The sequence below is a fragment of the Rhea americana genome, unplaced genomic scaffold (genome assembly GCF_003343005.1).
Source record: "Rhea americana isolate MKP2758 unplaced genomic scaffold, rheAme1 scaffold_27, whole genome shotgun sequence".
NCBI classification, from domain to species: Eukaryota; Metazoa; Chordata; class Aves; order Rheiformes; family Rheidae; genus Rhea; species Rhea americana.
The window spans coordinates 3,310,096-3,336,114 of record NW_028186390.1 but is presented as its reverse complement, the minus strand read 5'-3'; the positions used below and the strand labels follow the sequence as shown (position 1 = coordinate 3,336,114).

At 38.8% G+C, this 26,019-nt stretch overlaps 1 protein-coding gene across 1 annotated transcript in view; it reads right to left on the bottom strand.

Moving 5' to 3' along the window:
• Positions 1 to 26,019, bottom strand: part of TTC39A (tetratricopeptide repeat domain 39A) — a 46,814-nt gene that overhangs the window by 11,343 nt on the left and 9,452 nt on the right. The window contains exons 2-12 of the mRNA XM_085308052.1: positions 25,004 to 25,108; positions 18,638 to 18,769; positions 17,894 to 17,970; positions 17,354 to 17,421; positions 14,850 to 14,914; positions 12,070 to 12,169; positions 9,713 to 9,778; positions 3,366 to 3,474; positions 2,350 to 2,417; positions 2,159 to 2,218; positions 1,223 to 1,384 (exon numbers count right to left, since the gene is read on the bottom strand). Coding sequence (XP_085164178.1) covers positions 1,223 to 1,384; positions 2,159 to 2,218; positions 2,350 to 2,417; positions 3,366 to 3,474; positions 9,713 to 9,778; positions 12,070 to 12,169; positions 14,850 to 14,914; positions 17,354 to 17,421; positions 17,894 to 17,970; positions 18,638 to 18,769; positions 25,004 to 25,108 — 1,012 coding nt within the window. The remainder of the gene's footprint in view (positions 1 to 1,222; positions 1,385 to 2,158; positions 2,219 to 2,349; positions 2,418 to 3,365; positions 3,475 to 9,712; positions 9,779 to 12,069; positions 12,170 to 14,849; positions 14,915 to 17,353; positions 17,422 to 17,893; positions 17,971 to 18,637; positions 18,770 to 25,003; positions 25,109 to 26,019) is intronic.

The following is a 26,019-nucleotide window of genomic DNA, read 5'->3' as shown; positions in this document are numbered from 1 at the left end:
AACATCAAGTCCTAGAGAACATCAAACATTTTCTAAAGGGCTTCAAGACTCCAAATTATGAAACGTACTATCTCATAGCGATTCCTGAGCAATCATATATTCAAAAACAAGAAAGACAAGCAGCAGAGGACATGACAATATTTCAATAGTTAAGAATAAGACTTCGTGAATTCCTCAGTACTGATCTAAGGAGTATACAGTATCTTTAAGTTTCAAGAGCTTTCAAGAGCATATTTTAAGATGTTGTTGTTTATTTACAACAGAATCCATTAGTTCATATGTGTGGCCATCATTCACTTATTTGTTAATATTTTGCCCCTAAGATATTGCACTGTAGGTTACCTATTAATATAGGAACAGAGACGCTTCCTAAAATCCCTGAAACACACTATAAAACTCTACATGCAATTTAAAAGGACACGCACGTTAATATTAATACTATGCTGTTTCAGGATATTAAAGCTTTTATAGGGCTCCCCTCCTAAACAACAGTTCTGTAGAACTACTCAGACGAATGCACCTGGGTATCCCGTGGCCTAATGCAATGCTGGAATCTTCTGGGTTATAAGGAGTTCATACTGCAGTTTTTAATCTACTCGGAAGCACTGAGTTTCTCTCACCTGGCTGTTCGGAGCTTTTGTCAATTATGCTTGCACTTGGCCAATACATTCAATACGTAACAGAATAACCAGACAGAGATACCTCTCCCTCCACCACACACAGTGTGATCACATTAAGAAGAAATGAATCAATCAAACCCCCCCCCCCCAAGATCCTTCTGACAGATTTTCTTGGAGCTCTGTTGAAGATACCAGGATTCTGGATAAGAGAATGTCTCCCCTCCAGATGCACAAGGCCAGGTACCTCTTCTAATTTCATTTATTACCTTAGAGGCACCATCGTGGCTAGCCTTACTCATCACCAGAAGAGCTCATATCCATAAATGGCAACTTGCCACTAATCACAAAGTGTTGACTAAAGGACCAATCAATCTGCAACAGAGCTGCTCTTCAAGTACCAGTCAGGCCCCAAACRTATCTATTTTCTCAGAAACTGTTCAGATTTGAATGTCTGCACTTAACATTGCTTTGTAAGAGCTACAACAGACCAGGTTTTGTTTTACACTCTTCACTCAGTTCAAAGTTATCAGTCTGATGGAATGTTAATAGATACTACAGGGCCTTCTACCCTTTGTTAAATATTTTGTTACCGTTCCACTTACCTTTGACCAAGTGTTTTCTTTGCTTAGCAGGTCTGCATAAAAGAAGGCCATCTTCCACTGGCGCTTGTAGGTGAAGCACCACATGAGCTCCCAGTAACACATGTGATGAAACTGCTTCCAGTATTGCTGAGCCTCGCAACATTCTTCATATCTATTAACTGCCTGAACAAAGAGAATTCCAAACACAACCCTAATCACCTGTAAATGCACATACACTAGCACTGTGACAGACACTGGGTCTCCATGATCTGTCTCCACGGCTCCTGTAACTTCCAAATTAATCAGAGCCTAATATTCCCCCAAATCATTTCTGTTGACTTCACATAATAGGATGAGATCCATGGCTCCACAGTCATCCTGGTGCTATCAAGTTTACCCTTACCACAGAGCTCCCCATTTTTGGAAGTTACATCCAATCCTAAGTGCAGGAAAAAAGACTGTTTGTTCCTAGAGGAATTAGGAATCTGAAGACAGAGGAAAACTACTCAGCTGACCTTTACTGTCATAGCTTCAAAGACTTCAAGAGAGCTACAGCACTGCACACCAGCTGGTTCCCTGTCTCAAATTATTTTGGACATGAATTCTTCAGCTCTCTAATTCCTTTAAGTCTTATGTGACTCCATCCAAACTGGAGGCAAGGAATACCACTAGATGTTATTAAAGGCATCACTCACTCCAGGATAGAGAAGACAATGAAAAAAAWGTGCCATTAATATTGGAAGATTTAGTCAGCACCAGAAACTGAGAAGGGTAGCAAAAGAAGCTGTTCAAACTGTTCAAAATTGTTTTCAGAATTCCTATTTGTAATTCATAAATGATAAATTACAGACAAGCCAAAGCCACAAGAAGCACTAAACAAAAAGGAAGGATTTTTCTTGGAGGAGTTTTTCTAAAGCTTTCAAGACTTATTTTTCCAACAGCAAAAGGATTACTTACCGCATCAATATTACCCTTTAGTGTTTCTATCCTGCCTGCAAAAAACAGGAATATGGCTCCCTGCAATAAATAATATTAAAAAATACAAGCATTTTATAACAATTTTCAGGCTGATCATACAGTCTAGATCTTTGTTATTTGGCAGGAAAACACTAAACAATCATATCAAACTAAATTATGATTCATTTTACCTTTGGAAAGCGAGCCAAGTAAGGCTTAAGTAGTCTTTCTGCCTCTTCAACATTTCCTTTTCCTGTCCCTAGATTGCATAAAAAATGCAAGTGATAAAAATAGTCAGCAAAAAAAAAAGTACAGGAAGGAACAGTACTGATTAGCCATCCTCACCTGGCCAACACACAAATTCCTCTCTCTAACAGCAGTGAGGCAAAAATACAGGTTGGTGCTGCACTAGTCAGGCATAAAGGAAAGAAACACAAGGGGGCTTCCACAGGTGCACTTCCAAAATGTTGACAGTAGTTCTGAGTTGCCAGAAACAACCCTTTTCCCTGCATTACATCCTTAGGTCTTTTCCAATTCTAAATCTTGTGCTAGAGAGAGAAGAAAATGGAGATCAGGTAGGATTTTGGCCTGAYAGTGTTGCTCAGCTAACAAGGAGACACAGGTATCTATCTACCTTGTGCCATGGCAACTCTGTTAAAATACAGAGAACATGAGGACCAGCATGGGATGGAGTAAAGATTGCTGGGCAACAGTGAATGACTTCTGCTGCTATTAAGAGCCAACATTCAGGAAGATCCTGACAATACTGTACTTGGGAACTTGGAAATTCGCCGTATGTAGACCAACAGATTTTGTAGAACGCTCTAAGAGTAGATGACAAGGAAGAGTATTCCTTCTCTAGGAAGCTATCATCTCTCCAAAAAGATAGGTATGGAAAATAAACATGAGTATTCATTTATAACCATTATTTTTAACATCGCAAATAACGCACCTGACTAGAGACACATTTAGTTCTCATGACTTGTTTAGCTATCCCCAACTTCTTCTGTATAAAGCCAAACTTCATCTTGAAGATTAAGACATTCTCTTCACTTATAATCATTGTTGTAAAATCATCCACGAATGAGTTATATTTAATTTGATCCTGAATAAACAATTCACCAACAGATAGGTGATGGAATCACCTTTTTTCCCTTCTGTGTCCTACAAGAACTAATCAAATCAAGAGTTGTTATAACAATCTTACCTAAGACAAACGTCATGAAAGTATGATAGCAAAGCAACAGCATGGTACACAGCACCGACCTAAAGCTGTATGACGATGCTCCTTCTTGAAGTTGCAGCAGACCATGCTCCTGTGCAAACAGACACGAAGACGACAATGTATTGGAAAACCAGAGATGTATTTTGCTAGTTTGGTAACTTCTGTAGTATCATCTATAGACTGCTCACTCACCAAATGCCAAAAAAGAACTGACATAAATTGCTTATATAGCAATCAAAGATAAAACCACATTAATGAAATTATTTCAGAGTTTTTCATGGAGTTACTACTTGGCTTCTGAAAGACAGCTGTAAGAGAGCAGTGATCTGGGGTTTATTACCTGGTTAATGTAAGAGAATGTGAGATAACTTATTACCATCATCCAAATACTGTTAATTATTCTAGAAATAAAAAATATAAAGAGTTTTGAAATGCCTGACAAGTAACATGTATCACAATTGTACACTGTATCCATGTTTGTTGTTATTCACTGTGTAAGAAAGTTAAAGACCTCAAGGAAAAAAAGTGTTACTAGCAGAGCAAAGGATAATAGGGCGAAAGGATGCTTGTAAGTATACTAAGAACAAAAGGAGCCTTAGTAATGAGGTAGACCCACTACCACAAATGGAAAAATGTGACAGAAAGAAGAATATTTCTGGGAAGAAGTAGTGCAATCGAGTATAACACTGCATTCATGTTCAGTGAGAGCAAGAGAGCTAAGGAGTTCTTGAGATTCAAAGCTCCTGAGGCGACAGCATTTAGCAGTGCAGTCTAGGCCTGGTTCCACAGTATAACTACAGATGTGCATACAAATGCGAAGATGGGAACGCATGAAACACAAGATCTGCCTAACAGTGAATACGCACAATAAGACATCCAGCGGGTGCAAGGACAAATTCTGTTTAAATTACAGGATGACTGTAGTGGAAAATTATTCGAACACAATGTATGTGCCTATAAGGATATCCACTTGCACCAGCTACACTATAAATAGTGACGCCGAGGGATGTTTATTGGAGCCACTGTGAAAGGTATCACAGAGAGTTATCAGAGCATGATGTGAACATAGATTTCCATCTTTTGTGTGCCCTTGTTGATGGAAGGGTGTACACTACATGACTTTTACCACTTACTTTGTAAAACCTGAAGCCTGTAGTCATATTCTAACTTTGGTCATACATGTATATTTTCACATACTAGTATAGTTAATTGTTTTCACATGAATGTCATTATTTTGTGTTTTAATAGAACTTAATTTATTGGATTAATTATTGTTACGGGGAAAGGGACCATTAACACGCACACCTGCAGATTATTTAGTCTGACRTTTGGACAAAATAATGAAAATACTGACTTTCATTTAATTTCAGAAGAATTCAAAAATAGGAAAATCATTACTGAAATTCRATACGATTCTAGGAGAATCAAGTTCTAGCAAATAAATCCAGCTTAATTTTCTGCTGTTAGTAAAGGTTTGACTGATACAGGTAACCAACAGACTATGATATATTCACCTTCTTTAAAGTGCCCAGATTAATTCCACAAACATATGGGTTTAAAAAAAAAAAAAAGGCATTCTGTGGAATAAACAAACACCGGCAGAAAAAAAATCCAAAGTATATTTTTAAAGTAAAAAGTCTGAATGTTTCAATAAGTCATTAAGGACAACAGTACTAGGTCTTACAATGTTTCACATCTTCCATAAAACTGCATAGAAGATGGCTGCTGACCACATTTGTGAATAGCATAAAGAATGAAAGAGAAGCAAGTGATATTAGTCATATAGAGCAATTTGTCAAGCTGATCCCAATTGCGTATTTTAATTCCAGAAATGTATTTTAATACTGCCGAACTCAAAGTTATTGCCCCTATGAACAACGAATGCAGACCATACCCACCCCTTGCAGGAYTGTGTCCTGGAAAGCAGTAACTGTGATCTCAAGCTGAGTAGCTGCACAGCTTTGGGAAGYCCACTGAGCAAGTTAGGTCACTCTGTGCTACAGTTATAATCCTATTTTGTCCTCTACAGTTATTACTGAAWGCTTATTTTTCACTCTGTTACTCAAACACAATAGAATTTCTTTATTAAGAGTAACAATGCAATCATAGACACAGTCTGAAAAAATAAATCTAGAAGTAATTATTATTGTTGTGTTTGCTTGTAGAAAAGGCTGCCACAAAATTTCTCCCCAAAACCCCTTGCAAACTGCTACTGTTATGAYGAGATCACCAGCAAAGCAGGATCATGAAGGGTATAGCTGGGAAATATGTTCTTGATACCAATTTTAGTCTGCCAGTCTCCCTGGGCTCCCTCCGTAGCTGGTGGAGATAAATGTATTCCTCCAAGGAACAATTCAGCACAGAAGCCTAAGTCAGACATCATGAATAATCTTTTCAAGCACCTACTGTTTCTTCACAAGGAGCCTACAGAGATTTGTCAGCTAACCTAAGCTAAGTGAGGTGTCATAAGGCAACACTATCACACCTATACAATTTTCAGTTGGGATCAAACTGAGCATCTTGGTACCAAATGCACAAGCAGTTATTACTGAAGCTTATGAAGTAACTCTGTAAACAAACTACACTCACTGGTGCCAGTCACTAAGGGAATATTTTATATGTAATTGTTAGGACACACCTTCTAATGCACAAAAATACCTCTGACAACCATGCAACAGATGATGTGAGTGATCCAAAACACCAAAAATKTCCTTTCAAACAAAATCTATTACAAGGCATATTGCTACTATATAAAACAGATGTCAAGGCAACAAGTGTTAGTAATTTCTCCAAAATACTTACATGACGCATTAATACATATTTAGTTTTTGTATTGACACAAGATTTAGATAACTCTAAAGAGCATCAAGTCTAACACAGAACTGGAAGCAATGATGCACTTCTCTCACAAATGTTGTGATCCCATATGACAAACCTTATCGTTCTGTTAAGGTTACTCACAGCATCCCATGCTCTTTTAATTCTCATTACATAAAAGTAAAAGCAATATCCCAGTGGTTTGAATCCTGTTCCAACACCCCCAAAGTTTTGTTATCCAAGACCCCCAGAGTGGGGATTCACACAGTGAGTGCAGGAAGAATGACAACAATGTTAATAATTATTATTAGACAACATACCGACTGGTTCATACCTATTTCAGCTATGACTGACTAAAATCCATCTGCTTTCCTGAAGCAAAAGTATCACTGAAGAGTTCTTAAGTCATTATTTTTAATTAGAAATTCTTACAAAAAAAGCAAAACAACATCAGCATTCATATGCCATGACTTGATCATATTACTTCAGACTTAGTGAACACAATGGATGTTACTGCTGGCTTCTACGAAGACCTGGCTAACTAAATTGGTAGACAGAGCATTTGAATACACTCARTGAAATCATTTTAGATTTAACTTTTGTTTAAAATTTACAGAAAAGACCAAAATGCAAATCAAAAAGATGCTTAGTGGGAAACTGGAATTCAATTTACTACAAACTGAGACATCAAAAATATTCTCCAACTCAATTGCTTTCGGCAAAATGCACTCCCACATCAAACAATATAATTTAAAAGAAACTGGTTCTCTCTGAAAAATCTCCTGCCTTCTCCTGAAATCATGCTGCCAGTTGACCCTCTACTAAACTGCATTTAACATATGGAAGATTCATGTCAAATTTTTTCATGGTTTAGAAGCACAGTATTTGTAGTATACTATAAAATAAGAATAACAGTAAATATTAGCCTGAGACCTGCCAGAGGGTCGGTAAGAAGGGCTGGCTGTTTGGGGAGCATGTGGAAGTGATGGTGCAAGGATTCTCGAGATCTCACACCAAAGGGTAGTCACTGTTAAACACAAAGCATGCCTGGGACACATCCTCCATCAGCATCCTTCCACAGGGAAGGCAAGTCTCCCCAGTCAGAGCACCAGGTAGCTGCCTCTGTGCAACATATACCTCAGTCCGCAATGGATTTCTCCTGAAATCAGACAAAACTACATTCCTGTGCCTTGAACCTCAATAACCAAACGCATGGCTATGCCACTAAACACAAACAAGCCCTTAGTTTAACTAATGATGTAGGGGGGAAAGGACCTTGAATAGTAAGAATGGCAGAACTGGCACATTTCTAATGGAAGGTAACAACAGCGGCTTTGGGTTACTTTTATATTTTCTTGATCTATCTTATCTACTGTTTGAGATTCCAGACTGCTGTTGATGGTGTTGTCCACAGTGACCACAAATGGCTTAGGAAGTAATCAAGCTCTGGGCATGTCCTCATTTACTAGCAGACATGACATGTCTGAGAAACACGAGAGTCCCTAGGGGCAAGTCTGCTGGCTTCAAGATGGATTAGTGCTGTGGAAGACATCCCGATGCAATTTTATACCCAGTTTTAGCAAGCACATAACCCACATCAAAGGCAAGCTGTCTTCCAGTGCACTAGAGCTCCCTCTGGTAAACTATAAACTGCTCAAGGTGCTAACCATGGTGCTCTCAGGTTTCATGCAGCCTGATGCTCACCATGAGCATTTAATTGAAAAGATCAAATAATCAAACACAGACATTCAAAATTCCTTTCTTCCGGATGGCATGCAGCACGTACCACGCACACTTTCCCATACACACTTTCCCTCTCTTCTTCTGTTACTGTTTCTTTCATCTTCAAGCCCCTTGTCTGTAATGCAGGGGACAGCTTCCTCTTGCAAGCTTTGTACAACCACCACTAGAAAGGATTACTAACATAGTTGCAATTTTGGTTCTGGCTTGGGGCATCTGACTGACGAATGTTAAATGCAAAAAGACTCTTTTAGGATGATTAAATAAATGACTATCAGCAAACTTTGATCAGTGTTGTCTAAAATATTCCTTTATTATGGCGTGAAGAAAGGATGTTTTTGCTTGTATTTATGGTAGTTTAGGTCATGCTTCAGTCAGTTACCAAAAAACTGGAACAGAATCTGACTCATCAATACACATACTAACCCACTCACAGCAACATAATTGATGAAATTCAAATAGAAGGGAAAATTTTTATCAGCAGTAATAAGAAGGTGAGTGTTCAAAGTAGTCTCAAAACTCTCTGGTATGTGGACTACCCTTAGGTATTCTAGGTGAATATTTTGTTCTTTGTTTTCACAGTTAACATGTATGAACTATTAGACTTTTACCTCTACTGCCTGTAAAACTGGCAGGTAAAGCTGGTTAACTTTTGGGAATTTCCAGGTTCTAATCTACACTCTGCCAAAAGCTCCTTGCTTTTAAAGCAGATATTTTATTTTCAGATCTAACATCTTTCCTGTAAACTAATATAATGGTGATGACACTCACAACTCGCTTGCCACCTAAAGCTGCAACTCTTGATTAAGGAAACACACATTTCTCCTTGAAACAGGCTTTGTAAATAGAAAGCTTTATAAGAGAGTTAAGTTCAAAATGTTTGTATAGCTTTTGCCATGTTTGCAGGACATTAAACATTTATCTTACTCAACATTTATGAGATAATGGTTAGGTTAAATTTATCATGTTTTCCTACAACCCAGGAACCCAACTTTGAGTGGATCTCATGTTTTGCTGTTAAAATGAGAGACAAGGGTAGGTATGAGGCATCAAGGTCAAGATGTAAATAATTTCCTTTAATTTTAGTATCCAATTTTGAAACAACAAATCCACAAAAACCTAGCACAGCAGGAGTATCTCTTTCTGTGCATTCGTCTTGCATTATAACTGAGGTTCATTTGAGGTTCTATCCTCTACTGTATGCACAGACAACATAGGTCAGACCAATTACTCTTTAYGCACAGTTTCTGGGTAAGTTAGCTGCCACATTCAAGTTATCAGCTGCTATTAAAGATATGCAGAAAAAAAAAACAGAAATGAAATTGAAAACTTTCCCCTCCACCCCAACTGGATGTCATACAGAAATATGTCAGGGATATTCAACTAACATGATGACTGTATAATTTACTAAAGGCTAATATATACTTTTGGCTATGGCTTGCTAACGCAAGCATATATCAAAGACCACTAAGGAAAAATAAATAAAAAAATTAAAAGTGTGTCAACATTTTTGTATCAGCCACTGCATTCTATCACATTTCATTCCTCCTCACTGAACAATGGTATCACCATCTTTGAAGTGTAGCAGTTTGGAAGAAATGTAAAAGAAAATTGAGCTGCAAAAAGCATCAATGCCAACAAYGAGCACACTGCAATACCAATCAGAGTATCTCTGACTACTAGAGGTAAAGTGAGGAAGAAGAGAGAAATCCCCATCTCCATTTTTTTAATGAGTGAGGGAAGCATATCAGTAATATTTATTTCATATTTACCTTGTTTCCAGAAAATCCAACAAACTCCAGTAATTTCAAAATCCTTGCAGGAAACATGGACAATGTCTACAGAAGGAAATGCAACAGTTACGCAGTAATAGTTTCCACCTCCCAGCTGCAGGTTGTCTGATACAACTTTTCCAAATGCAAGAAATAGTCACTAAAAATCACTAAAAATCTCTTCATATATATGAGGATTTCCTGGTAAATATATACAACTGCTATATTTTACACATGATTTAAGCAGAAGTTTCAGTTTCCCAAAGAGGTTTTGCATCTCTCTTCAGGAGTCCTTACACAGAAATATGTTCTACACAGCACATGCTCCGTAACTCCAGTACTTCTGGGAAGTTTCAGAAATACTGGGTGCATAGCACACAGTAGATGTTTGTTCCATGTGTGCAGTAAATCCAACATTTGGGTACATGCCAAACTTTCACATACAGTAAGTATGGCAAGCACTTCCTGAAAGCACCAGTTCTACTGTATATGAATATATGTGCAGTACCTGAGCTCGACAGGTGCAATCAGACTGTAGGATCCTCAGACTTCCAACACAARTATACCATCGTACTCTGCAGTCGTGCCTGTGATTCATGTATAAAGACCTGTCAGACCCTACAGACCTGCGAGAGCCTTCCTCATTGCTTTGTTCCACACACACCTTCACTTTGTACCTGCGTCTTTGCTTACCTCCAGGCTTTGGACACCACCCCCCATTAAAGCAAATTTAAAGTCTTAGTCACTAAGTTAGTCAGCCTACAGGCAAAGATGTCCTTGTTCCTTTTTGTAAGTCAATCTCATCTCTCCTCAGTACTCCAGAGTCTTCAAAGAGCACCCTACAGAAGCCAAAATCCTGCCAGTGAAACCAGCCACACAGCAGGGTGCAGATCTACATGGTATGTCTGTTCCTGACTGCACCCTCTCTTTGACCAGCAGCAACGTGTTAAAAAACAGCCTAAGCACTTGTCCTCTTGACTTTGGGGTCCAGATCTCTGTAGTCCTGCTTAATCTTTTCCAGGTCAAGTTTTGTAGTGTCACTGGTGTTCACACAGAAGGGGAAAAGGCACAGTAGTCTGCGCACTTGAAAAACCTTGGCAGTCTTTCCATAGTACCCCGGATCTTGGCTCCAGGCAAGCAGCAAACTTGCTGAGACTCAATGGCAGGTCAGCATAAGGGAGTCACCCATTAACACCAGATGCTGCTGTTTCTCCCTGCTGGTTTTACCTGGTTGAGGAGGAATTGTTTGCCCAGTTGCCTTTTCCAGCAGAATAAGAATTCTTTGGTCCTTCTCTTTTATTGCCAGAATGCTGTGTACGTTTTTATCTGAGTTTTGCCAGACACAGGCTATTTTCTTGCTGAGATGAGTCACAAGTTTCCAGATTCCTTGTTCCATGAGTTGCTGTCCACCTCCTGTTTGACCTTGCTTCCGGTCGTCCTATAAGTTTCCTCCTCACCTTCCTGATGAACCATAATCTGATGACCTCCTTGCTATGGTTCCTTCCTTCAGCCACCTGCTCAATGATAGCTCTGGACTATCCCACAGGCAAGGTTCCTATCCCTCTCAGCCCCAGGGAAGGGCACTAGACACTTTCTGGCCCCTCACCTGAACAGCCTTGTCTCCTCTCAAGAACTTCAGGTCACTGCCTCCAATATGCTAAGAACTGTCCTTTTAGTTGCTAAAATGACTGTGTCCTGTCTCATGCCACCACCATTTGACCACCAGCTTCCCTATCAGAATACAAGCAACAACAGCAAACAGCAGCCAGAACAGCATCTCACGCCCTGTGCCTGCACCCTGCCCTGCCAACGGCCAAGTTCCCATTTGCAGCCCTCAGTTTCTCCCTAAGTGGCAGTTAAAAGGCAAACGGAAGCCAGGCACAGGCACCTGCTGCTCCTGACAGAGGCTTCTTCCAGGCCAGCAGTCCCTTCCTGCAAGCCTACACCCCCACCCCACCTAACACTGGTCACTTGGCTACCAAATACCATTGCTGTTCTTACAGCAAACGGAAGCCGGGCTATATTGTCAAAGAACGTGCCCTTAGCCCGTGCCGTGTGAGATTTCTCAGTTTTTCAATGTTCCATGAAGATGTGCAAGTGAGGCTGCACACACACAGAGCTGCATTGCCCAGGTTATGGGTAGTAGACTTATGCATTATTTCTAAAGTATTTTTGTAAATGAACTATGACGTTGTTAGACCAGACACTTGGATCCTGCAAGTATCAGCACACACAGCTCATTTTAACACCATGATTAGTTTTCACCAACATCAGTAGAACTTTTCAGGTATTTAAGTTAACAGTGTTTTCAGGAGTTTGCAGCACTTCATCTCAAGCGAAGAACTGTTGGTACATACCAGATTAAATGCTCCAACTCCAAGCTTCACACCTCCCTCAAAATGAAGATGGTTCTCGCCTTTGACATAATGCGGAGATTGTATAAGACTGTCCAGCTCCCTGAGAAGGCAGAAGACTGTGTTACAATGTAAAGGAATAAAATGGTTAATATTAATTACAATTCAGTAAGAAAGTAACCCATCTACGTTGAACTATATAGTAGTTCAAAAAAGGTCCTTCTTTTTTTTTAATCTCACCTAGGTCAACAACACCTACAAYCTACAATCAAACTATTTCATTATCATCAATTAAAAAATACGGAGTTCTGGAGGTGAATTCCTGTCAAATGCACATAGTCATTGTACAACCACATTTCTGCCTGAAAATGTCTTAAGAATGGCAGTTGAGGTGCAACACCAACCTTTAGTATCACAAATGGAGATGACGGGCAGTTCAGGAGGGAGGAGGGGATTTTGTAACTTAAATTACTAAATTTGATTTGAGTCTCACTAATTCACCTGGATGAATTGTTCCCTTTTATGAGTGTTCATTCAAAAGAACATTTTGTTACAGATAGGAAAATACGATMGTAAGAAATATTTTTAAACAGGGCAGATGTGATATCTGAAAAATACTTTTCACTTACTTTTCTAACTTTCCTAGATTCCAAGTTTGTAGCATCCCTTTACTTCCCTATATATTCAGACTGGATTTGAAGCTGTCTTATTTCTCAGCTTGCAGTAGCTATGTGTCTTTTAACACTAATGTTTTAGCTTATTTCATCAATTAGTAGATTAAAAAAAAAGTTGTTTTAAGAGCAGCCATGTGTTTGTGTTTAGGCTGTCATTTTTATCTTCTGGTTGATGCCAACAGATACAAGATTATTTATTGTAATAGCAGTCTTAATGGTAGATCTGCATTTGGAGCAACCTTTACCCCACACAAACATGGACACTGTCATCTTTCTTTCGGTACATTTCTGGAGAAACTAGTCTAGATGCTGTTCTAKGTATGGTATACATATGACTTTTTGTGGCTGTTCCAAATATAAAGCCTAAACAAAAAGAAATAAGATGACTTAAAATGAAACAAAGTATGACGCATATTTAACTTTCACCTTTTTAAATTATTCATACAGTTTGTACAGCTGTACAAGTTTCCTCATACTTTTTAATGCACTGACAACAAGCAAATGTTTCATTCTGAATTACCTGATTTGATTCCATCTTTTTATAGTGTACAGTATCTTTCTCTCCCTGCAAAACAGTTTTAAAAACTGTTTCTTTGCAACTTTTACCCCTGCTGTCTTTGCCAAATAGGCTATTACTGCAGATTACCAAACTCTGTTGGAGGCTGTGGGGGAAGAAAAGATGGCTTTTTATGTCAGAAACTATAGCGTGAAAAATACTCAAAGCAAATAAAGTCTCTGTTCTGTATTTCATTAAATTTTCCCTGTAACCTGCTGTATCACTCGCTCACCAAAAACTACAAACAATATTTCCTGACACACCAAACATATGGTACAAAAATCCTAACTACCAATCTCACATATGAACTTTCCCTTGGTCAAGTATACGTTTTAGTACCATGCAAATTGATATTTACACTTCTTCAAAAGGAGGCCACATAATAGCTACTAGAGTGATAAGACTTTTTCTTTACAAATACTAGAGTTGCTGTTAATTTTCTGAAGCACAATCAAGCACATTTCCTATGGTTTACTTTGCAGTGTACCTTTTTACAATTTACTACTGTACTTCAAAATGTTTTGCACATGTTCTGAGTAGCTTCTGAATGAAAAGAGATCTGCTTAAGCAGGTGCTTTAGGCTTCTGGACTCTAAGGGACAGGCATAGCATGAGTTCAGATAAGCAGCCTTGCTTATCATCTTAAGTGGCATGCACCTTCTCTTTAGATCTGTCATACTTAACCAGGTTAAAGGCCCAGCTAACCCACTGTTTCACTCAGACAGTGGCAGATGCTTGGGAAAGAATCCTGTAGGAATTGACTATTCAGAATCTTCATGATGTGAAAAGACTGCATCTGTTCTACTATGGTAACTAGTCCCAGTAAACCTATTTCATAGTTCATAGAGTTCATAGCATTGGTAAGGTTGGAAGGGACCTCTGGAGATCATCTAGTCCAATCCTCAATCAAGCGGCCCATATGGGGATCAAACTCACGACCTTGCCATTATTTGCACCACACTCTAACAAACTGAGCTAAATTTAGAAATAAGACTTCCTCTGAGTTTGTCCAGTCACTGTTTGATGTCATTTACACTTTTTAATTACAAGTTTTTCACTTAATTGTCTCTTAATTTTATGTTAGTTTCATGCATTTATTATTGAATTATTTGTGCTTCTGGTTTTGAAGGTTCCAAAGGCAAAGTTGCAGCCAGAACTACGCAGAAATGCCATTTCAAATGTCTGATGACCTGAGAGTCATCCAAATTCTGCTGTGAGACAAGATGAACACTACACCATTTAGAATACTTTCATTTGTTGACATAATGTAAATGATACTGTATTTAAAGTAGGCAAATCTTAGGAGTGAACAGGAATAGGGTCCACTATCTTTTTTTTCCACTCACTGTATATCTAACACAAATTTACAGTCTGAACCAAACACAGTATCACTGTCCTTTCTTATGCAAAGAAGAAAGTTGCATGGGTTGAGATTGGTTCTAAGTGTGAGGCCATAACAAATACAACAGTAATTAACTGTTGAATTACAGAATTCCATCAGCAGCACTTTTTTATTGAAAGAGCATGTTTAACCATACCATCAGTCTAACTTACCTGTATGTTTGGTAACTGTTTCGGACTTTGATGCCTCCTTTTATGAAGCTAACCATATTCTCGTCCTATTAGAAATGAAACACATTACCAATAAGAATTTTTAAGCATTATATTCATCTCTAGAAGACAAAAGCCCTTCATATCTTGAACACAACCATCATGAGATAGACAGTAAAAGTATCTAAGAAATAATACATGGATTTAGGATTTCCTTTCTAATCAAAATATTTTTAGTGTCTTTAGATATATTCACTTTATTTTGATGCCTTCTGTGATTAATTTATCTTCTATGGGCCTCTGATGGCATCCTCCAATGATGCCTGGGCCATSAGAATTTGCATTAACGGCCACAGGAACAAAGCTAACGAATGAGATCTAGGGTACATGCACTTGCGGCTGTTTCAAAAAACAGCTTTCWGTCATTTGAACTTCAGCACAGTTTAATTCTGAACGTTTCCTGGCTCAGCATCAGACACAAATAACTACCTGCCCTAAGGAATCTACGCAATATAGTTTCACATACTAAAAAGAAAGTAAAGTAAGCAAAATTACGCAGGCTATGCTCTTTCTGACCCAAATATTCAAGCATATACGAGATCCATGCTAGTATAGTAACACACCACATTACAAGCTATAACAATCTAAGAACTTGCAGGAAAATATATCTGCAGGACATTCAGTTTATAGCTATATCTCAGAGGCTGTCAGCCTCATAACTTTCTGGTAACAGTTTCTCGCCTCATTCATCACATGTAATCCATCGTTCTGGTTGGTTCTGATATACCTGATTTTACTTTAGGATAGAAAGACTACATGCGTTTTAACAGATGATTTTTCTGTGACTTTTTCAGAGGCTCTATCAAACATATCTAGCACAGATAAGATGAGCATTTGGCTGTTACACTGTTATCATTAAGAAAACGGGGTCCAATTGTTCTCATCAATACGTAAACAAAGAGACAGAAACTACCCAAAGAGCCTTGTCTTCCCTTAAATCAGGAAGATAATTCAATCCCGTCAAAGTTACAGATAAGGAAGTTTAGAAGGAACTGAACTGTGAACTAGCGCAGGAAGCCTACTGGCCCAAACTGAAGGGCAGCAGTTTATCCCTGAGGCCTGCAGCACCACCACTGACCTCATCCTTTGAAGGTCAYCCATAACCATCCCATACATAATCCCAATCACATGTAAGCAAAACAGTCACAGAAAGATGTGACCCTGTTTTCCTTTGTTCAAGAGAAAAAAAAAATCAGTTTCTTGTTAGCAAACGCAGGTGTGGCTGTGGGGAGGGGCTGTGGCATACCTAACCATATCTAAAGGCCTGGTTATATTTTTCCTTCAAACAAGAAATATGTTTGCATTTGAATAGAAAATGGAGAGAGGAAAGATGTTGTTTTTTAAAAAAATGTAGTATTTACTTCAGTTTCAGACTAAAAATTCAGAATATTCATTGTTACCAAAAACAGGGATAACCCATATGAGAATACTCCAGTTCCTACAAAAACTTGAGACTAACTTCAGCATGTGYTTTTAACAGGCTTTGGTCATTTACATTAAGCATCAAAACTGACCCACTTCAGTAGCTGTTGGAACCAAGTGCCTTTGTTTAATTTTTAAAACCTGTTCATGAAAAATTAAACACTGAAGAGCAGAGSAAGCACATACACAGGCATCCTGTATGCAGAAGAGTACAAGAAATTATTCTCTTACTCTTAAATGCCTCATGTATCTATAAATGCTTTTAAAAAGTAAAGGTGAGAAAATAGCATTTAAAATCAAAAGACTTTGCAATAAATAATCCCTTCTTAGAGCCACAATGGACAAGTTCTGAGAAACATTGCTGCCATAGCTTAAGATATCACCCCAACTATCCCCAATGCCAGAGGTTACTAATCATAGTAAGGATCAGTAAGGTTGCAAGGGACCTCTGCAGATCATCTAGTCCAACATCCCTGCTCAAGCAGGGTCACCTATRGTATTGCTGATGTTAATTCCTGAAGCAAATCAAACTTTCATATTCCAGACAGACAAAATACACAGAAGAAGCAGCATTTCCCTTCTTTTAAAGGCAGGCAGCACTGTCTAGCAAAATTCATGTGTGGAGCCTAATGGCGAGGCAGACTATAATACATACRTTCAGGACAAAGAATTGAGCAAGCAGTCTGGGGAATGCAAGTATCAGTCTGACTGAAACAGATCTCCTTTGCATTCCAGCAGCTACAATGACCATCTCTTTTTTTTAATCTGATATTCCAACACACAAAATCTATGGTGATATTTCTCATATCCGAAGGAACTGGAAAAGGACATCATGAGGTATTCAGTGCTATGTATATTGAGATAAGCATTTTTAGATAATCCAGAGGCACAACAAGACATGCTACTATCTCCTCAGCAGATAATTCAGAAAAAAAATCCAGATTYAATTCAGATGAAAGAGTCAAAATACATTACATTAAACTAGGGTCTACTTATTTTCCAAAGAACCACATAGGAACCTGTACCTGTAGGAATGTGAGTGCTGCTCTCTGAAGTAAACATTCAGCATAGCAAATTTCTGCATGGATTTCCTCTAGTATCACACAGAGAGAGAAAGAAAAAACAAATYCAATCAGACAAAAACTAATTAAAAATATATTTTGACCATTTATATRGGAATAAGCTCTCAAGTGAAAGACTGAGAAAGTTCTTTTCCAAACTGGCTGCAGTGCTCAGTTCTAGGCCACTGAAGTACTCCAAAATAAGAGTTCCAGGAATTCTTGCATGTAGAACCTTTCTAGAGATTTCCCCACTTCTTTCTAGAGATTTCCTCACCTAGCTATTTTTGGAAATATCAAGTCAACAATGAGCAAAAACTCTCATTTTCAAAGTGGCAATATAGGAATTTGTCAAAACAGTAATCCAGTCATGTTGGCAACACCAAGTCAGCAGTTTCATCAGTGACCTGGCAAYTTGCAAAAACATGCTGGGTCAGCAATTCTATACAACTCCAATTCCASGGCAAAAAGAGGAAAGTATTAAAAGCATGTCAGAGATAGCGTTACCTTCAGTAAAATGTTCRAGGCTTTGTCTATGCACAAGGTTGCTGAAGGAATCRGCTACTGTAGATTTCTTCCTAAACCTACAGGAAAAGTCAGTTTGGTCAATCTGACAAGAGGCACAAGCAACAGGAAACCGTACCTTTCAGCTGGCCATCCATACAGGCATTAACATCCCCCTAGTGTTAACAAATCCTCTGTCATCCACCATCTATGCAAGCTYGAGCATCTTCCATACAGAATTTTGCCAACACGGATATCCTGGGATCTGTTCCCCCCCCCCACACACACAGAAAAATGTCTTGAGTGGAAGGAAATAAGCTGGCTTTTTGATTCATTTTGTGTATGTGCGCAGAGAAGCAGGAACATGGCCAGTTCAGAARGACAGCTGGCTACAGCACAATCATCACCAAATGGGAAGATTTTGCACTGTTTATAAACAGTAAATGGCCTCCAGGCACTGCAGAACTGGGAGCAGGGAGAGGACTAAAACCTAATTGACAAGAAAAATCAGATATTGCAGTAAATTGAGGTTTTCAAGACCAGACTGGTGAAAACCCTGGGTAACATCATCCAACCTCACAGCTGACACTCCTTTTAGCAGGAGGCTGGACTAGAAGACCTCAAGACGTTCCTTCCAACCTAAATTTTCCTACAGTTACTATGAAATGACATGTCCCCTTTTRATCTACATATCATTCAGAACTTTTCCCTGAGGGGACTATGTCAATTGAATTTCCCCACACTTACTTCTGACAGGTGGCTTGAGCTTCTTTCATCGTGTTTCCTGCATTCAGTATGTCCTGAGGATCAAATGTCATCATGGCTTGCATTTCCAATATGGTGGCATAAGTGAGTGCATGATACATACTGTCTTTCGTTCTGCAGGAAGACACAAGATGCTGAAACACAGCTGACTTGATTTTATTATTACTTGTAAAAAAAAAACTATAAAAATATAAAGCCAGAACCATATTAGTCTGATGGGAATTAGGTCTAAATGAACTAGAAATCAAACACAAAGGACATGCAAGAGGTTAACGTAATCAAGAAACGCTAACAGATTCCCATTGTACAGCAAACCATGTCTACAGCTGAAGAGTCAATAACTGCTAAAATATTCCAATTCTGAGCTGAAGATAGGTATTTATCACACATAACAAAAAGCACAGTAATTAACCACACAGATAACCATTCAGGGACAAAAGAATTATTGTTTTGTTAATGAATTATCTAATGAACACTATACTACGTGATAAGAATTCAGACATTCTTCTATTTGGGGACAGTTACTCAGGACAGAATCAAGGAGATAATACTACAGTACAATACTATAGTAACAATACTACAACAGTGGCCAAAGTAGAACCCTCATCATACAGATCTTCTTATCAAAATTGTTCCAGCCTTAGCCAAAGGCTACAGCTTTTTCTTCCTCTTCCCTTCTGCCAGTCTCCCATCACAATTTGTCCAACTTAAATATTCTTTTGCTGAATTTCAGATGATGTCTCTTAAATAAAGCCAAAAATTTTGGCAAGAATTCAGGGAAAACAGTAACTCCTATTTGCAGCCATTGCAAGACCTCTCTTCCATCAGGAAGAGGGTTTATAAATAGCACACATTGACWGCATTCTCCAAGCACTCGTTTAAGTTTTAATCCCCTACAAATGAATCAAAATACCTTCTAGCCTTGGAGACCCAGTAAGACAGACTTGGGAAACAAGCTAAAGGGAAATGTGGGATGAATTCCTGCCACGGAAACTCTCTGCGGACCTTGCATTTAATTCACCCCTGACCAACAGCATGATTTAGAAAAATATTGCTAAAGAGCAACAATTTTTATTTTAATTGTTTACACTTCAGTTAGTTCTATATAGCATGGACTAGTCAAACATGTTTGCAATAAAACAAGGATATCTTTTCAACAAAATCTCCACCCTCAATATACTCATTTTTAACATATGTACTTCACGTTTGTTTTTCAAGATGAGCTACTTCCTTTTCTTTTTCTCTCAAGGAGAACATGCCTTTGTTTAAAGGGGAAGAAGCCAAACTTTAAAGACACTTCAGTCCATTTACTTTTTCTCCCTGGGAATACATGTGACTCCCCAGACTTTGATACTTTGACTTAATTGAAAGATAATTTCAAGGCTAACTTCTAAGATAGTCCTAAATTAAACACGGATCCAGTAACTTGCTATGATGATCTGAATCCTTTTAAGTTTTCCAAGCACTCAGACACTGTTATACATTAATTCCTTTGGTCAATGGAGTGAGGGAAATGTCCCTAAGTATCCCCAGGAGCCTCTGATGTTTGGTTAATGTTTTTCAGAGCCAAAAAATAACCTTTGCTACACCTAAAATAATCCCCTATCAGTGATACTAAACAACTAAATCACCAAAGGGAAAAAAAGTGATGATATGATCCGAACTTACTTTGTATATACATATTTCTTGAGATCTAGATATTAGATCTTCATTCTTTATCTCCATGTGCTTCCCCTTGCTCTTTTACTGCTCTCAAGTTCACATTCACCCATCTTCTTGGTTAGAACAGTTCCAAGAGAAAGTCCCTCCACCCTACTGAATACCTCATTTTCGCTTTTGTTCTGCAAGGGCAAGCATATTTCGCCACACAATGAAGATGGTTACTATTTCAACTGAATATTTCCATTAAAACCTTAATAATCTCTTTAAACAACAACAACAAAAAATAAACAGAACACACACACTAGCATCTAATATTGTAATTTGGACTTATTAAAAAAAAAATCCAGTGGTGGTAAACTGGTTCCACAGCACTCCAGCACTCCAATAATGGTTCCACAAGTAACTAGCAGAGAGGTAATAAAACCTCCCCACACCTACCTGCAAAACTCATGCATAAATCCAAAGACTGAAATTACTTTTTCAGACATCTTGCTAGTAGAACTATCATTTCACCAACACCTCCAGGTACTTTGGGAAAATTATTCCCAGAGTAAAGTCAATTGCCCTGTGTTTGTCATTCTCAGACGTTATCAATCTGTAAGCAGCAACACAGATGTGTTGCATCTTAGCCAGTGATCCAGATTACTCACATGATTTTATCTTCATTATCTACCATGCTTCCAAATGGTTTGTCATCAGCAAACTATCAGGTAATTATTTCAAGCTTTCCTTCAGAATATTGATCAAATTAAACAATATTTGTCTCCAGGAGGGGAAGAGGAAACCTCACCAAAAATTACTCTTTGAACGATGATGATATGTTTGCAATTACATGAGAGCTAAAAATCTATTCAGCTTTTAATTCTTTTACTGTATGCACCTTGGGGTTGAGGAAGATGATGAGATTTTCCTCTGCCCCAGTAACCGGACAGTTTCATATTGTTATTCATTGTCACAGTTAACAGGATTCATATTGAAAATCACTGTTGTGTTTGCTGATTGAATTTAAAGAGTTTATTAGAGTTCTTAGACTTAATATGAATATTCCATATAAGAGATTAAATTAATTAAATCTAATGCAGAAACCATGAGAGAGTTGGAAGCCACTGTTGTGTAATAAATATTAATAAGAAAGAAAACTGACTCTAAAACCTAAAAGACAGTTGCAGGAAAAAAAAAGTTATGTAACAAGAAGCAAAAATAAAAAGCCAGAATAAAATATTTATGAAACTACATCTCTTCTTTASAAAGGATATGTTTTTCTAAGAGGAAAAAAAAGAGCTTTACTTCAACACAAGTCTAGACATCATCCCTAGATATTTATTTTTAAGCCGATAGGAAAGATCTGCTGGTTTTAACTCTCATASACTGCCAAAATCTGCTCTCAGTTACACATGGTACAAATCAGCTGGAGATKGAGAGTGGAAGCCAAATGTGAGCAATTTAGTGAATCTGCAATACTGTAACCCAAAGCAGAGTATGTTCTACAATCTAAGGGGAAAAGCTGCAAAATGTAAGATATAAAGAATTTCTCAAGAGTATAAAAACTGAAAAGTATTTTTTTAAACAAAGACAGCATGTTTATGAACTGTGAAAACCAATTTCAAATCTCAGCGTGCTAAAAGGTAATAGTGAGGATTCCCAAAGAAAATACTCAATATTACCACACATGCCTACTTTACAACCCTTATCATTCCCTAAGGAGATGGAGTGTGTCTATAAAGGATATCATCTGTAGTGAAATTTAGCTTCCTGTTTCTGCATTACACTCAAAAAGATCAGAATTCTTTATTTCCCTCACTGCCAAAGGCCAACAGGAATAGGAGCCTCCTCTTAACAGCAGGCTMATACGAAAAATCAGTTTCAAAATGGTTTTGCAATGTGGAAGACATTCACATTCCAGGTGTAAAGACAGATTAGCCCACGTAATGAATTCTGCAGGGCCTAATAAAAGCAGAATGAGAACCATATGTAATAGAATAAAAATGGATTTTTATAAAAATAGAAAAAAAACCACACAGCCTCACTAGCTTTTGCAGCATTTTGGCAACTGCCTCCAACACTGTATCTCCCTATTTTTTGCTAAGTCCTGACTAAGTGTTTCCAGATGGGCACACGGGCTTTACTATCAGAATTTAATGAGAACATAGTTATTCTTCTTACCATTTTTATGGATATATAAACACAAAACACAACACTGCTGTGAATAAAACCAGTGTTAGGAATACATCTGAGCCCACAATTTATCAAGAATAATTTTTACAGAGTACGCTTCAATGGGTAATCTACAGATTTCAACATCAAAGTGTGAGGTTGATACCTCAGAAAAGCAGATATGTAGTATCTAGATATAGTCATCCCTGATGTATAACAAATATACACTAAACCCCTTCTGGTGGCTCCTGATAGCAGTCACATCTTGAGGAGGACATGGAAAGAGGAAGGGAAGGAGATGCAGAACACTGATGACTACTTGCATTTAATGTATCTAAGTCAGGTGAAAAAAGAATAATTGGGCAGAAAAGCAGCTGTTGCAACCTGCTGCTTTTGCTACTTTTCAGGATATCTGAGGCCTAATCCATGTATGTGTGAATGCAGACATTAAGAGCCATAATATTTATAGAAAAGCACGTGCATGGGCTTTCACTGAACTTTTACACGTGAGAAACCAGATTACATGACCCATCAGAGCACTGATAACCCTAAACACTTCTGAACAAATGCAGTCAAGGATAAAGAAAATGGCAAACTGAAGTGGTAAAATATATTACCTGCACTACCTATGAATTATACTTGCTTTATACTCCAGTGACCTGAAAGACAGCACGATGTTATTTGCTGATGGCTCAAAAATAAGTGAAGCAAACTGGAGAAGAGACGGAAAATAACAACAGACTTGCAAGCTAAGAGCACATGTAACTTTTGGACAAATAACAAACTAGAAAGAGCTAAAATTTTGTACCTTGACTTCAGCAAGGCTTTTGACACTGTCTCCCATAACATCCTCCTAGAGAAGCTCAGGAAGTGTGGGTTAGACGAGTGGACAGTGAGGTGGATTGAGAACTGGCTGAAAGGCAGAGCTCAGAGGGTCRTCATCRGTGGBGTGGAGTCTAGTTGGAGGCCTGTGGCTAGTGGCATCCCCCAGGGCTCAGTACTGGGTCCCATTCTGTTCAACTTTTTCATCAATGACCTGGATGAGGGAGCAGAGTGCCTCCTCAGCAAGCTTCCTGATGAYACCAAGCTGGGAGGAGTGGCTGACACACCTGAGGGCTGTGCTGCCWTTCAGAGAGMCCTGVACAGGMTGGAGAGYTGGGCAGMGAGGAACCTCCTGAGGTTCAACAAGGGCAAGTGCAGAGTCCTGCACCAGTACAAGCTGGGGGCTGACCTGCTGGAGAGCAGCTCTGCAGAGAAGGACCTGGGAGCGCTCGTGGACAACAAGTTGACCATGAGCCAGCAATGTGCCCTTGTGGCCAAGAAAGCCAATGGTCTCCTGGGGCGCATCGGGAAGAGTGTTGCCATCAGGTCRAGGGAGGAGATCCTGCCCCTCTACTCAGCGCTGGGGAGGCCTCATCTCGAGTACTGTGTCCAGTTCTGGGCTCCCCAGYACAAGAGAGACTTCGAGCTACTGGAGAGAGTCCAGCGTAAGGCTACAAAGATGATCAGAGGGCTGGAGCATCTGCCCCACGAGGAACGGCTGCGAGAGCTGGGCCTCTTCAGCCTGGGGAAGAGAAGACTGAGAGGGGGGATCATATCAATGTGTACAAGTACTTGAAGAGGGTGTCAAGGGGACGGGGCCAAACTCTTTTCAGTTGTCCCGTGTGACAGGACAAGAGGCAACGGGCAGAAATTGAAGCACAGGAAGTTCTGCCTGAACGTGAGGGGGAATTTCTTCTCAGTGAGAGTGACAGAGCACTGGAACAGGTTGCCCAGAGAGGTTGTGGRGTCTCCTCTGGAGATACTCAAGGCCCGCCTGGATGTAACCTTGTCTAACATGCTCTAGGTGACCCTGCTTGAGTAGGGAGGTTGGACTAGATGATCTCCAGAGGTCCCTTCCAACCTTACTGATTCTATGATTCTAAGTTATTTTACGATGTCACTACCTGCAATTGAGCCACTCATGTAATTTAATTATGAAACAGGTTACATGATCACAGCACTAAATTGTAAGAAAAGTTATCTGAGTATTTCTGAAAGTAGGTATCTATCAAACAAACAGGCCACAAATCACACTTACAATATAAATTCAAACCTATAGTAACATGCCCCAAACCTAACACTCATGACTAGTTGCCAGTTTAGACACAATGCGACAAACTCTCCCTGTATGCAGGAAATACTTAAAAAATAGAAAAGGAAAAGCCAGAAGATACTTTTTCTTTTCTTCTTTTTATTTCAAGAGTAAGAATCTCACATACCATTCTACAGTTGAAGAGTTATTTCTTTGGACAGCAATTCAGTACTTTCTACAGTTACCTCTGATCAATCATGTTATTTACTTACTCAAGTTTAAAGTGCTTTTTCTGTCTTCTCAAAACCTTAGCATATTATTTACTACCCCTTTCTGAACCAAAACTATTCAGTCTAATGACTACTGACAGAGTACTAGCTGTCTAGTCCATCCTCATGAAAGATGGGAGAAGCAAAGAAAAATAAATACAGGAAAGGTGGTAAAAACAGTCAACTTACTTTGCTTGTAAGGAAGCCAAAGCATCTGAGAACTTGTTGCTAAGAAATAAATCCAGAGCTGCCATACATTCATGCAATGCCATGTTGAGGTCTGATGTAGGTGACCTGCCAGGAGAGAGAATAAACTCAGCACATCTGTTCTCCTTCCACTGGTACAGTACTACTATATTTGAATTTGTCACCTTCAATGCTAGCCTTATTCTTATGTGAATGATCTGCTATTTCATTTCTAATACTTGTAAAAGAGGAAAGTGTCTTCCATTTCAGATACTGTGCTTTTTTAAACGAACCTTTACATTGCGGCACGTGGAAAGCAATTCCAGTTTTCTCTTTTCTGAAAGAGAAGCATGTGCTGTAAATAAGTACTTGCACACGTGGAAGTTACCACGTGGGAGCCTGGTAATTTGATGAGCTCATCTAGCAGGAACACAGAAGCACTGGGTGACAGCCCCACTCCTTGACTGTGTGCAAGTCTGACCCAGAAAACAGGCTAGTTGCATTATGATTATGTTGTTGCTTTCTTAAGGGTGAAATGTTTCCATGCTACATCAGGTTGCAGTAGCAATGGGTATAATAACAACTGCTTGAGTTTAGCTTATATTCAGTATGATTCCCGACCAGTAAAATTTTTGTAAATCGGTTAAGATTTTGCATTGAGCATGCTCCTGGGAACACTTTTCCTTAAAAAGTGCTGCTGCATCTCCAGAGTCAGAAGATTATCTTGGTAGCTTACTCTGTATCTTTCTCCTGTACAACATTCAGATGTCAGCCTGACCTTTTCTGAGGGTTCTCAGCCGGTCTCTGGGTTACGGGCAATGGGATAACACAGAACAGCTGAAAAAGTCTGGCCCAAGTTCATAACCATCACAACTACCTTACAAAAATCCGGAGTAAAAACGATCAGACTTTGCACTAGCAAAGTTACAGTAACCTGGCCAATTTCAAGACAGGTGAAATACAGGTATCTTGCATCTAATGACAGAACTATATTGCATTAATAAGTGGTACAGAAGTTG